At 30.3% G+C, this 13,797-nt stretch overlaps 1 protein-coding gene across 1 annotated transcript; it reads right to left on the bottom strand.

The window, feature by feature from the left end:
* Positions 1–3,012: 3,012 nt before the first annotated feature.
* On the bottom strand, positions 3,013–4,685 carry LOC127082922 (transcription factor MYB102). The gene is made up of 3 exons (XM_051023147.1): positions 4,395–4,685; positions 4,182–4,311; positions 3,013–4,014 (listed from the first exon to the last, which is right to left on the bottom strand). The coding sequence occupies exons 1-3, from the start codon at positions 4,528–4,530 to the stop codon at positions 3,174–3,176; spliced, it is 1,107 nt and encodes a 368-aa protein (XP_050879104.1). The 5' UTR covers positions 4,531–4,685; the 3' UTR covers positions 3,013–3,173.
* Between the last annotated feature and the right edge of the window lie 9,112 nt (positions 4,686–13,797).

Below are 13,797 nucleotides of genomic sequence, written 5' to 3'. Positions count from 1 at the left end.
AATTTTGATTTTTATAGAGCAACTAGCAGTGTAAATCATGAAAATTTAAAAGCGGTAAACTTGCTTCCCCTTTTCATGTAAGAACACAGCTCATCGGAAAGAGGGTGGACTGTGGAGCATAGGACAAAAGAGCGTAGAAAACATGACATTGTTTTGCCTTTTTATAGCAAAAAGGGATTCGGAAGAAAAGTTTCTTTTTTTGACAATGAAGTTATTAACGCATGTGGCAAAAACCATGTATAGCCAATTCAGGCTGAATTAGAGACGTGTATATGCATGCATGTTAGAGTAAAACAATATTTCCAAACACAATTTTAGGTTTGCTTTTGACTAGATTTATAATTCTTTTGCAAATCAATAAAATTATCTTTTGATTTTTCAAAAAGATCATGCAATGCGCTTTTATTTCATGATAGATTCTAGAATATTGAAACAGTAGAACCAAGAAATGTACGTCCGTAATTGAAACTTTTTAGCGGCAGCTGCGGCACACAAATCTAGTCTCTTTAATCCCAACCATCACCAATCATATTTATTCAACCCAAATTTCTCTATTTCGGACATAGTTTCTCACTATTAAAGATATTTGTGGAGTAAATTGGATCCATTTTTAAGTATATTTAGTATGTTTCAATTTTAGGTAATAAATTTAAAAGATATTATATTTAATTAAATTAATTTATTTTGAATCAATTTTAAAATATTAAAAATTTATATATCATATTTATTTTAATTAATAATAATATATTATTAAAATAAAATAAAATTATAAATTTAATATTATAAAATGATATTCATGAAAATAAATTTGAAGCTTATGAATACTAGTAGTTCAAAAAAATTAAATTGAACCAATAAGATTAATGAGTTGTATTAAAAAAAATTAATAGATTAATTCAATTATAAATATAAAAAAGTATGCGTATGCATTACAAAAATTTAAAGTGATATGAAATTACTCATCATGTAAAATATATATATATATATATATATATATATATATATATATATATATATATATATATATATATATATATAACTTCATTCGGCTTAATACAATTCTAATAAATCAATTTTAAATTTGATTTGATCGCTTTCATTCATTAATAGTATAGTTTTAAATATAAATTTTGATCTATCGGTGTACAATATATCAAATGCGTGATTACGTGAAATTTTAATCATCCAAAAAAAATTGTGATTGTAGAAACACATAGAAATAATAGTAGTTCCCCGGTTCAAAATGGATAAGATATTCTCCAAGTCAACCGGTTTAAAAACCCATGAACCGGGTCCACTACTTCATTATTGAATCCACGTATCCAAATTGTGATGCATATAACAACCAATCATTAACTGCTACGTGCATAAGAAAATGAGCAAATAAAGAAACACAGGAAACACGCAATTTTTTTGCAATGAAAAGTGATATTAGGACCTCACACAATGTGGTGTCACTAACACAGAGTTGACACGTATCCCAAGATGTCTTATTCTGAAGTTAATTAGTCAAAGGCCTCTTCCAACTCCAATAATACCCAACACATCCATGCAAATCATACTCTACTTTATCCTATCTTTTATAATGTTTTTATCTTATGTAGTTATTGTTGGAGAAAAAAAAACACTAGTTTATTACTGCTGTCCTTGATATTGAACAAGTGAAGTAATAGAATATATATGTTATTAAAGAGAGATGTCACTTTTTGTGGAGTGAAAACCTTATTGTGTTTAAAACCAATCTCTTAGAACTTGTTTTAGGCCATATAGGAATTTTTTATGTTTGCAAACTATAGTTTCTATGAGAGGATGAATTCTGGAGGTTGTGTCATGTAAATGAATTTGTCCAAGTCACCACCATTTAGAAAGACATTTTTGATGTCTATTTGTTTGATTCGCTAGTTTTTGGAAAAAAAGCAATGGTTAGAATGATATGGATGGTTGTAGGTTCAATGAGAGGGCTGGAGGTTTTTGAAAAATCCAATCATTTTTGTTGATGATAGTCTTTAGCCATAACTTTAACTTTATATTTAGATATTTTTATTTAATGTCAAACGTGTTTGAATTGACTCTTTTATTTAATTTGAAATTTTCACTTAAATTTTAAAACCAACAAAATAGGTTGTATAATTCTTGTTTTTATTTTAACTCTAACATATATTATATATATCAAGTTGTCTCTTACCATTACTTTGATTATAGAATATCACCATTTGTTATCGCTCCGACAACCACCTATCACTAGTTCATCCCTATGTGATTACCATTTTAACCACCACCAACTATTAATATGACCACCACTATGATACGGTCATCAGCATCAACTCAAACCATTACTCCAACCAAATTAATCTCCTCTTCGTCCACTTGTGATCATCAATTTGACAATCACGGACTAATATGAATGAGAATGATCATCCTTGTTTGACATATCCATTTTGCTAGCAATTTTTGATAGAATGGATTAAAACTTTAGCTCCACACTCTATTATATTCGCTCCGTCACAATCTGTATATTTTTTTTTCGGGCATGGATGATATATACATGAATTTTTGCCATTTTTAAACTTTTGAAGTGACAGATTTAGACATCATCTCTGCTCCGTCGGCTCCACCCTGCTCCCTTATATTGTGGGCTTTTGTTAGATAGATTTAAACTCCACCCTGCTCCCTTATATTGTGGGCTTTTGTTAGATAGATTTAAACTGACAAATTTATTTGTTTGCCACTCTCCTGACTACCACTATAACAATCACTTCAACCACCACGAACCATGATCGTTGTCCACCACTTCATACACTTTTGATCACAAATCCTATTATTATCAATTACCACTACTAATTTAAAAAAAAAATCAAGATCACCAATTATCAAATTTAATATACTTACACTTTCAATAACTCTAGTAAAAATCAAATTAAATCAATTCAAGCAAAGAATTAGTTTACTTTAAGAATGGAGGTAGATAATTAAAAAACTCAATAAGGATCTCAAGATTTTTAATAAAGGCAATTGTGAAGCAAGAAATTTAAACTTTATAAATCAATAACAAAATAAACCGAATGTTACAAATATCATGCACCAGAGAAGCATTCATAGGTACATCCCAGCAAAAACAGAGGGTGAAATAATCAACACCATTTGGTTGATTTAACTGTTGACGATGATATTCATTACATAAAATCATTGGAATCTAAAATATGCAACGGAATTTCAAATTTCATTCTGTTATTACAACTGTCATAGCTTTCTTTCTCATCTTCTGTATTGCTCCCAATGATACACGTGGAGTTCGAATTCATCGGTGTTGGACTTGAAGATGGTGTTGATAGAATTTGGTTTGAAGTTTGATGAGTCATAAGATTTTGATTATAATCAGAACCATAATATTGATTATAGTTTGATAATTGAGGGGTATAATCAATATCCTCTTTAAAAGTACTTAAACCAAACCCATTATTTTCTAGCCAATCAATATCAGGAACAGAATGTTGATTGTTGTAACAACTTTGGTCGGTGAAATTTGAAGGATTTGTATTCACATTTGTTTCAAACAAATGTGAATGATTAGGAAATGAAGGAGAAACACTAGTACAAACATTAGAATTAGTACTAGGTACTTGTTGGATTTGATCTTGGAATTGGACAAAATGTGAAGGTGGAACTTGGTTTTGAATTTGGGGATTACAAGGTTGATTGTTACTATAATCTTGTTGTTGTTGTTGTTGTGATGAGGTAGTGAAAAGTGAGGAAGCTAGTTTTAGAAGCTCAGGGTTTATCAGAGGTTGCTGTTGTTGCATGCTAAGGAGTGTTTGGAAGTTGTTGATTTGTGATGATGATGAGCCATAGAGAGATGAACATAGAATTGAAGAGAGGTCTAATAAATCAAGTCTTGGACTATGTGTTACCGGATCGATTCCCATTCTCAAAAGCCTTTTTCTAATGTTTGTGTTCCAGTAGTTCTTTATTTCGTTGTCTGTTCTTCCGGGTAATCGAGATGCAATCGTAGACCACCTATAATAAAATCGAGATAGTTAGCACGAACGGAAGATTCAACCATCTTAGACATGATATATGTATAGATAGTTAGTACGAACGAAAGATTCAACCATCTTTGACATCGGTATAAACAGTAATATGAACGGAAATTCAATCATCTCTAATAAGGAAAGATATTTTACTTGTTTCCAAGAACGCTGTGGAGCTGAATTATTGTTTCTTCCTCTTCAAATGAAAATCGACCACGTTTTATATCTGGTCGGAGATAGTTTGTCCAACGAAGACGACAACTTTTGCCACATCTTTGCAAACCTATAATTCAATGAAAAATAACAAATTAAGCAATTGATATGTATATTAAGCAATTAATATATGAAAGTAATGTGTATACATACCGGCATTTTTTGGGAGTGTCCTCCAATTGCCATAACCATGTTTTTGAATATAATGAATGAGTTTTTCATCCTCTTCCGTTGTCCATGGTCCTTTCTTGAGACCATTATTCTTGTCACAACAAGGTGTTCTTCCCATTTCAAAGTTGAGTTAATTGAGGTACTTGTAGCTGCTCAAAAATTATAGTTTGGTTGAAGTAGAAGAGAGAAACGTGAGAGAATTGAGTAAGAAATTAGAAGATGAAGAAGAAGAAAATGAAATGATAGTAGGGTCCTTAATGGGACGTAGTTGAGAGATGGTAATGGTATAAATAGGAAAAAGGATAGTGAAAAGTGTTTAGATTACAAGTCAAATAGATTCGGTGCCGTCCCCTGTAATATTTGTTTGACCAAGGTTATACGTGTCTATCTATTTTTATCTTCACAAGTCTACATTGCTGTATAATACGGCTACCTACTGTGCATTAATCTCCATCGTTATTTTTTAATTGAAAAAAAGCTCGTATTTAAAGATATTAGTGAGGTTTTTTTTTTAGTTACAAAAGTCGATATATAAATATAGTAAAATTAGATAGGATAAGATTATAAAATTGTTTTTTTATTAAAGAGAGGGTTGAAGTCTTAACCAGAAAAGATGATTAAAAAAATTATGTAAGATATGTAATTTTTTTTTAGATTTTATTCTGAGAAGAATAAATAAGATGAACATGAGTCAAATAATAGAGATAAAAGAAGATTTAGAAAAATTATAAGATAAATTATTGGTTTTTTTTTTAATTAATGAATTAGGTAGATACATGTTATGTCAAATCTTGATCATGTAGTTGATTATATACAGTGAGATAAAGTTTGATTGTTGTTGCACAATTTTTTTAGATGGACTCCAAAAACTCATCAAAATCAATGAAAGTATCTTTTTTTTTTTTGGGTAGAAAACAAATATCTTCTGTGCGGAATAGTTGAGATTAATCCCTCGAGCTTAATAGAATCACAAAGGATAAAAAAAATTATTCTTCAAGAAAATTTAACATTATTGTGTGTCCGTTGCAGGATTCAAACTCATGATATCTGATTAAACTGAAAGAGATTTTTTTATCATCTCATTCAAATGCTCATTTTTAAAAGAGCATTTATAGATGTACTAACATATTACAAAAATTATCATATTACAAAAATTATCATATCATCTATGAAGTTGAATTTACGATTATTCAAGTAATTTCATTCTTTATGAATTGAATTAATCTTCATTGATATTTATCAATTGAATTAATTTTCATCGATATTTGTGAGATCATCAATTTAAGGGTCAATGAGAGAGAATATTTTTCATTGAGATCTTTCTTTATGAGCAATACACCTTATGAGAGATACACCACATATTTATCCAAAACCTTAAAGTGGTAGATATTTGAATTCTCTCACTTATAAATATTCAAATCTTCATTTTTCTAATCAAATGTGGGACTTTCCCACACTTTGTTTTCTTAATATTTCCAACTCACATTTATTATTCTCAACACTTCTCTTCAACTGTGAATTTATCCACAATGCTCTGTCTCAAACATAAGTTCTTTCATCCACATACATTTGTATTGTCGGTCACTTTTTCAAACATGACATGTCTCCTATCCACCACCATGTGAGAAGGACTTTCAATATAAATGAAGGACATGTCTCCTATCCACCATCATTTGAGGAGGACTTTCGATATAAATGAATCGATCATTCACTCTAACCAACAGTTCATAATACTATTGTTAGGTCATCAATTTGGAGGTCAAGGAGAAGTAACATTTTTTATTGGAATCTTTCTTTAAGCAATACATCTTTTGAGATACACACCGTATATTCATTCAAAATTTTAAGATAATAGATGTTTAAGTTCTCTCATTTATAAATATCCAAATCTCTACTTTTATAATCAATATGAACTTCTTCGCACTTTATTTTATAAACATTTCTAACTCCCTTCTTTTCACTTAATGAAAGATTCTAACAAAATCTAAACCATTTTTTCAATTAATTCATAAATTGAAGTCATTATCCAAATTTATTTTTTATTAAAATGATCAAGGGATTAAGGCATCATTTTCTTTGGAGTGTGACCCTAACTTTATGGATTCATATTAGCTGTATGAAATGAAATGCCACGTAACCTCTCTAGCTCTTTCCAATGCCTTGTTAAATAGGTATGTATACGCGGCGTTCATTATTTTCTTCTTTATTAATGCAATGCATGGGAGTGTCTTTGATCTATCTGTTTTTTTTATTACTTTTGCTAAAGCCTTTATGTTGGATTGCTAGCTACTCATGACCTCACTACATTACAATAACTGTTTAATTTATTGGCCAATCAATCTCATATAGCTCCAATCATGCAACATTGTATGTGATAAATATTACGGCTACTTCCATAAGTGTTGGATATAAAATACTTTTGGTTTTAATTTTAAAAATCAAAGATAATGCACCGTCAATGTAAATTAATTTTACACTATCATCCAATGAAATTATCATATTTTATTATGTCATATCAGTATTTTAAAATTAAACGTGTAATTTAAAAGGATATATTGGAAATATATCAAGTGTGAGTATCGTGGATAATAGTCTCACATTTGTTGGAAATGTGGAGATTTGAGCATTTATATGTGAGAGAATTCACTCACCTATCACCTTAAGATTTTTGCTAAATATGTGGTGTGTGTCTCACAAATGTGTTGCTCTAAAAGAAAAAGTTTCACAATGTTCAATGCTCACTAGTGAAAAACTTCTCCAACAAATGGTATCATGAGTCTTTTGTTCGAGAAATGGACCGACTTACTTGTATGAAAAATCAATGACGCCAAAAGGATGGTGAGTAAAATGTTTCGTTGAAGAGTGTCAACGGCGCCTGATGGTGAATAAGAAATGTTTCGTGCAATACAATAGTTTGTGGAAGTAAGAAGAGCTTCTACTTAAGGGGGAACATTGTTGACTCACACTTGAGGGAGAGTGTTAAAAATGTATCAAGTGTGAGTAGTGTGGGTAATAGTCTCATATTGGTTGGAAATATGAAGACTTGAACATTTATAAGTGAGAGAACCCGCCCACCTATCAGCTTAAGGTTTTGGGTGAATATGTAGTGGATCTCTCACAAAGATGTTGCTCTAAAAGAAGAAGTCTCACAATGTTCAATGTTCCCTAATGAAAAGCTCCCCAAAACTCTTCAACGGGATACACGTCCGTGATTGATTGACAGTGTAACGGTAAATATTCCTTTTTCTCTTAATTTTAATATCTTGCATATTGTATCTCTATATAATTTATTTTGTTTACATTTAAAAATAATCAAAGCCCGAAGATATTAACAATCAAATTCAAATTTAAGTTCAATCAAAGTCTCTTTACTGCAAAATAGTTAAATATAAAACAATCAAAATACAAGATAAATAATTATTTTTCAAATCCAATAAAATTCACTGAAGTTATGAGTGTTAGAAGCAATTAAAGACTAGTGAAACTTGATAATTTATAATTTTACTTGTGTTTTATGTTTGTAGTGCCATTATCCAACAACAAGAAGAAATATACATTACCTGGAAAAAATTGAATGAGATTGAATTATGTAAGCTACAATATTTTGGCCGTTTTGTCTATAAATATTGCACATGTACATCTCATAAAATACACATAAACAATAAACAATAACTAAGTATATTTTGGAGTGCTAACCTTACGGTTCTACCATGCGCCACCGTACTAGAGATCAATGTCATTAATTCTAGAGTCTTACATCTTCAATCAATATCAATTATGAATCTGATTATGAATAGCAACATCGTTTGTGGGAATTAGGAGTCACCCGGAAATAATGAGGCTTGAACTTCTTCTAGCTCTCAGTATAAACCTGTAAAACCTTTTCATTATTTTGGCGGAAGGAGACTAACCCATGACCCTGCCCTTTGGAGGGTCGAGTGAAAAAAACATGAAAGAAGAGATTTTCCAAGGCATAAAACATTTGCTCTTATATTCATATCAGTATTGGAACACTTTTACGAAAGCCCGCGCAATTCGGTGGAGTTGTAAGGGGGCAATACGAAGGTGCCATAACACTTCCTTTTCAAAAGCGGTCAGAGACAACCGAACGTCTAACTTATGAAAGACACAATCGTAGAAGAGAATATATAGAACACCCGTCACACTTTCTACAAATACTAGGTTACCCTGACTCTGACTGGGCATGATGCATTGACTCCAGAAAATCTATTTTAGGATACTGCTTCTTCATTGATTCTTCCCTAATTTCATGGTGTGCTAAGAAACAACAAACCATTTCCAGGTCTTCGTCTTAGTCTTGGTGCAGGGCTTTGTCTACGGCCACATGTGAAATGTAGTGGTTGCTTCACTCGTTTTAGGATTTACACATCACTTCTACACGACAGTTAGTGTTATATTTTGATAGTCATAATGCACTTCACATTGTCTCTAACCCAATTTTTTATGAGAGGACTAAACACCTTGATATAGATTGACATATAGTAAGGAAAAAGGTACAAAGTTGAACTCTTAGACTTCTGTCTATTCCTTCTCAAAAAGAATTAGCTGACTTGTTTACCAAAGTTTTGGCTTCTTCAAAGTTCAAACACCTTTATTTTCAAGCTTGGCATGATTCTATAATGCTTTAGCTTGAGAGAGGTTACGTGACAAATAAAATCCACTTGATCTAATGACTACTATTAACTTAATTTAATCATAAAATTGCTATTAGTTGATAGAAATTAGTTAAATTGCATAGGTAATTTTTGAATAAGTATATAAGCAGACCATGTATACCATGAAATTCATTCCATTGAATATTGATTCAATATAAAAAATTTGTTATCTTTTCCAATTATTTTGTTACATTTTTATTATGAATCTTTCTCTTTAATACAAAGTAGTAAAACACGGAGAAATATGTGCATGGAAATTTGTAAAAAAATTGTTTTATTATGTTGTATTAAAAAGCATATATATTTATGTTAATTTAGCAGCAACTATTAAAAGATTTTTCTTTATCATAAAATTTGTGGAAAAATAAATGCACAATCACATGAAAGACATTGAATAGTGTTTAAGATGAAAAATATTGAAAAAATTTAGAATATGAAAATTCAATAAGATGATTTATATACAACTATATATATTTTGAGTTTGTTTTATTATTAAAACGGTATATTTTTATAAATATTTATAATTTTTAAAATTAAAATATATAAATTATTCTCTAGTCCACATAAAGAAAAATATAAAGATCCGCGACTCATCTATTTATTTCAAGTACTCATGCTTATTTGAGAAGATACAATAAGATTGGCTTATTTTTTATTTTTGTTTTTTAAATTTCTACTAATAAAGAAACACTTTACTTTGATTTTATTATTTTTGGTAAAGATATTTGCATAACCAATAAGAATGATAAAAAAAATATTTAACATTATATATATTCGCAAAATTTTAAATAAAAAATAACATGATACTACATATATCTTTATTGTTAAGAAAAATATTTCCTCAAAAATCAAATAAGAGTTAATAGTATTTATTCCATATATTATAAATACTGTAAATCACTTTAACTTTTGTCAAGTAAATTAAAAATGTAATTAATATCATAAACTTTATAAACAAAATATTAATTTCAAGAAACAAAAAATTTAACTTCAATAATTGAAAAATATAATAAAAATATATATTATAAGAATTTAAAAAATAGTATAATTTTATATTGATATTAAAATATGGAACAAAGAGAATAGTGGTGATTTTATCCCATAGTTCGTATGTGGGCATAATTAATGCCAAGAAGCCTTTAGAGAAAACATGCCAATCATGATGAACTTTTAATACAAGAAGACAATAATAGAGTTTGGTGTTCGCTGAAACATGTAATAACATGCACAAACATTTATTGTGCACGATGGAGATAAGATTATTATTTGGTCCAATGTTTTGAAACTCGTATCCGTGATGACCGAATCGTATGATTGTTGATTTAATATATAAACAAAATTATTAATTGGCATTAAATTGTAATTATAAAATCTAAACAAAATTTTAATACAGATGTTAGACTCAAATTCAAGAATTTAAAAAATCTAATAATCAAAATCATATAGTCCGTAGCAATTTATAAGAATTTTTTTTTCATATTTATTAAAAAACTTAATTTTTTTATGTTTTTTAAAGTATGTTTTATGAAAAAGATATAAAAATAATTTTAATTGACTATTATATATTGGTTCAAGTGAAGTATCGACTCACTTGTATAGAAAATCCTCATCACATGGTGGCAGGTAAGAACAGTACAACTCATCGTTTCAAACAAATCAATTGATTTACTAATTAGACCGCTGAATCGATCAGACGCATTGAATTTCACTAGAATAAAAGCATATTTTGTTCTTTAACCTTTTCAATCTGCTGCACCCTCCAATTCACAGGTTAAACGATCTGAATGATTAGATCGGATCGAGTTTAAAAATACTAATTTAGTCATATTTATAAAATCCATAATTTTAAGAATTGTTTATCTTTAAATATAAAAATAAAATCTATTTTCTTTTTATAATTTTTCTTTATTTTTTTAACATAAGAGCCTCTACAAATTTATCTACATATTATAATTTGCTATAATATAAAATAAGCCATTAAATCTTATATATAAAGATAGAGAGAGTATTCAATTAACATTTTAAATGATTTTTTACAATAAAAAATCTAGTGACATTTTTTTAAAAATTTATTTAAGTTAAACAAGTTTTAAAATATTTAACTTTAATAATAAATTTTTAAATTATACGATTTAGTTAGGAATTTTTATAGTTTAAATTTTTTGTTGTACTCAAAAACATTTTTAATTTTGATGATTGTATAATAAATTAGATTTAGATGGGTCTTGTGGATTTTTGGTGAAGTTATGTTCTTTTATTTTTATTTTTTTTACAGAAATTTGTTATTTGAACAACACAAATTGACACTTTATAATAAATATATGAAATCGATTTTAATTAATATTTAAGGGTAATTCAGTATTTTAGTATGTTGTCTATGTGATAATAGTATTATTGTTTGTGTATATAAATTAGTGTAACTGCCAATAGTTGCAAGCGCATTCTATGTACAGCAGTGTATGTGCAACCATTTTGTTGTAACCATTTTAGCATAATAATAAAAGTTTGTTATTCTCTCTTCTCTCTCTTCTTCCATCTCCATTTTCTTCATCTTGTGCACCAACAATTGGTATATAGAACTCTGATTCAGATCCATAGGGAAACACGAGTGAACGGTGAGATGTTGTGTGATTGATTTTGTTTCTTTAATTCGTGTTGAATTTCTGAACTGAAATCGTAACAGAATCACATTTTTTGATTCTGTGGGATTGGAAAACACTAGTGTTTGGTGAGATTAAGGTTGAAGATGAAAAGGAAACGGTAATATGATGTGTGTGTTGTTTGGTGCTCAAGATGTTTTTGATCTCATCAACGACGGTTACGTTCCGGTTTCACTTCCAGAAAATGAAATGGATGCGCAGAGAAATGTTAAACGTGATCTGAGGAAGCAGGATCAGAAGGCGTTGTTCTACATCCATCAATGTGTGGATGTGAACGTGTTTGAGAAAATCGTTTATTCGACGACGACAAATGTTGCGTGGGACACACTGGTACGGTGCTACGGTGGTGATGCATCAGTAAAGAAGGTAAAGCTCTAGTCTCTGCGTAAGCAGTATGAGAATCTTAGCATAAGAATAATAAGAAGGTATCTGACTACATATCCAGAGTGATTCTGATCACAAATGAGATGAAGTTGTGTGGAGAAGCTCTCTCTAAAGAAAGTATCATTGAGAAGGTACTTAAATCTCTTACTCCTCAGTTTGATTACATTGTGGTAGCGATTGAACATTCTAAGGATCTTAGCACCATGAGAATTGAAGAACTATAAAGTAGTCTAGAGGCACAAGAGTCGCGTCTGACTGAGAGAAACTCTGAAATAGAGGTAGAGCAGTAGACTCTGAAAGTAGCTTCTAGTAAGAAATATCAGAAGCGGGCTTGGTCAGAAGCCAGGAAGAGATCTGATGGTGTTCAGAAGTCAAAAACCTCAACTTCAGATAGGCAGAAGAGTGCTCAGAAGGGTAAGGAGAAGTATGACAAGAGGAAAGTTCAGTGTTACTGTTTTGAGAAGTTTGGCCACTTTGTTGCTGATTGTTGGTCAAACAAGGAAAGGAAGTCAGAAGAAGCAAATGTATCCAGAGGAGATTCTGATGATGAATATATGTTATTGATGGCTTCTGAATCTGATGATGCGTATTTGGTGGACTGGTGGTATATTGACACTGGTTGCTCAAATCATCTTACTGGAAATAAGAAATGGTTGGTTGACTTTGACTCTCGAAAGAGGACACAGATCAGATATGCTGATGATAAATACCTCAATTCCGAAGGTATGGGAAATGTCATATTAGTTCTGAATAATGGTAAATCAGCATTGATTCAAAATGTGTGGTATGTTCCTGACATGAAAAGAAATCTGATGAGTGTAGGTCAATTAATTAAGAAAGGTTTTTCAGTTACCATGAAGGACAATCTTTTGAAGTTTTATGATTGCAATCATAAGTTGATTATGAAGTCATAACCTGGAAGGAATAGAACATTCAAAGTGAATGTTAAAACTACAGACTTTGAATGCCTTAGTGCAACAAGTGTTGTGAAGGAAAGTAAGTTATGGCACAAAAGATTTGGTCATCTGAACTTCAGAATCTTAGTGCATCTGAATTCAAAGAAGTCGATACATGGAATTCATGCAATTAAGAAGCCAGAGAAGTCATGCAATGTGTGCATGAGAAGGAAGTAACCAAAACTGTCATTTGAATTTGAAATTCCTCCAAGAGCAAAGCATGCTCTAGGTGTGGTGCATTCTGATGTGTGTGGACCATTTACAATATCTTCACTTGGAGGAAATAAATACTTTGTGTAATTTGTTGATGAGTTCACAAGAATGACGTGGGTATCCCTTATAAAGTTCAAACATGAGGTGTTTGCTGAATTTAAGAAATTCAGAATCAAGGTTCAGAATCAGAGTGGTCAGAAGCTGAAAATTCTCAGATCTGGTGGTGGAGGTAAGTATAACTTTACAAAGCTCGGAAATTTATGTGAGGATAATGTAATTGAGCACGTGATGATTGCTACATACACTGCTCAACACAATGGTCTTGCTGAAAGAAGAAACCGAACTTTGCTTGATATGGCAAGGAGTATGCTGAAGGAGAAGAAACTACCTTACACCTTATGCTCAATAGGTGTCCAACCAAGAAGCTGAAGGAAATTGTTATTTTAGAGAAGTGGACTAGAGATAAGCTAAGTGTGAGTTATCTGAAGGTGTTTGG

The sequence above is a fragment of the Lathyrus oleraceus genome, chromosome 1 (assembly GCF_024323335.1).
Source record: "Lathyrus oleraceus cultivar Zhongwan6 chromosome 1, CAAS_Psat_ZW6_1.0, whole genome shotgun sequence".
NCBI classification, from domain to species: Eukaryota; Viridiplantae; Streptophyta; class Magnoliopsida; order Fabales; family Fabaceae; genus Lathyrus; species Lathyrus oleraceus.
The sequence above is the reverse complement of the archived record's forward strand: the minus strand, read 5'-3'. Positions and strand labels throughout refer to the sequence as shown.

What these genes read in the sequence shown, in the direction of transcription:
- LOC127082922 (XM_051023147.1), bottom strand. Translation starts at nt 4,530, where the DNA reads ATGGGAAGAACACCTTGTTGTGACAAGAATAATGGTCTCAAGAAAGGA. An exon ending in GACACTCCCAAAAAATGCCG is followed by an intron (nt 4,312 to 4,394) that starts GTATGTATACAC and finishes ATTGAATTATAG; the next exon opens with GTTTGCAAAGATGTGGCAAA. An exon ending in CACAGCGTTCTTGGAAACAA is followed by an intron (nt 4,015 to 4,181) that starts GTAAAATATCTT and finishes ATTTTATTATAG; the next exon opens with GTGGTCTACGATTGCATCTC.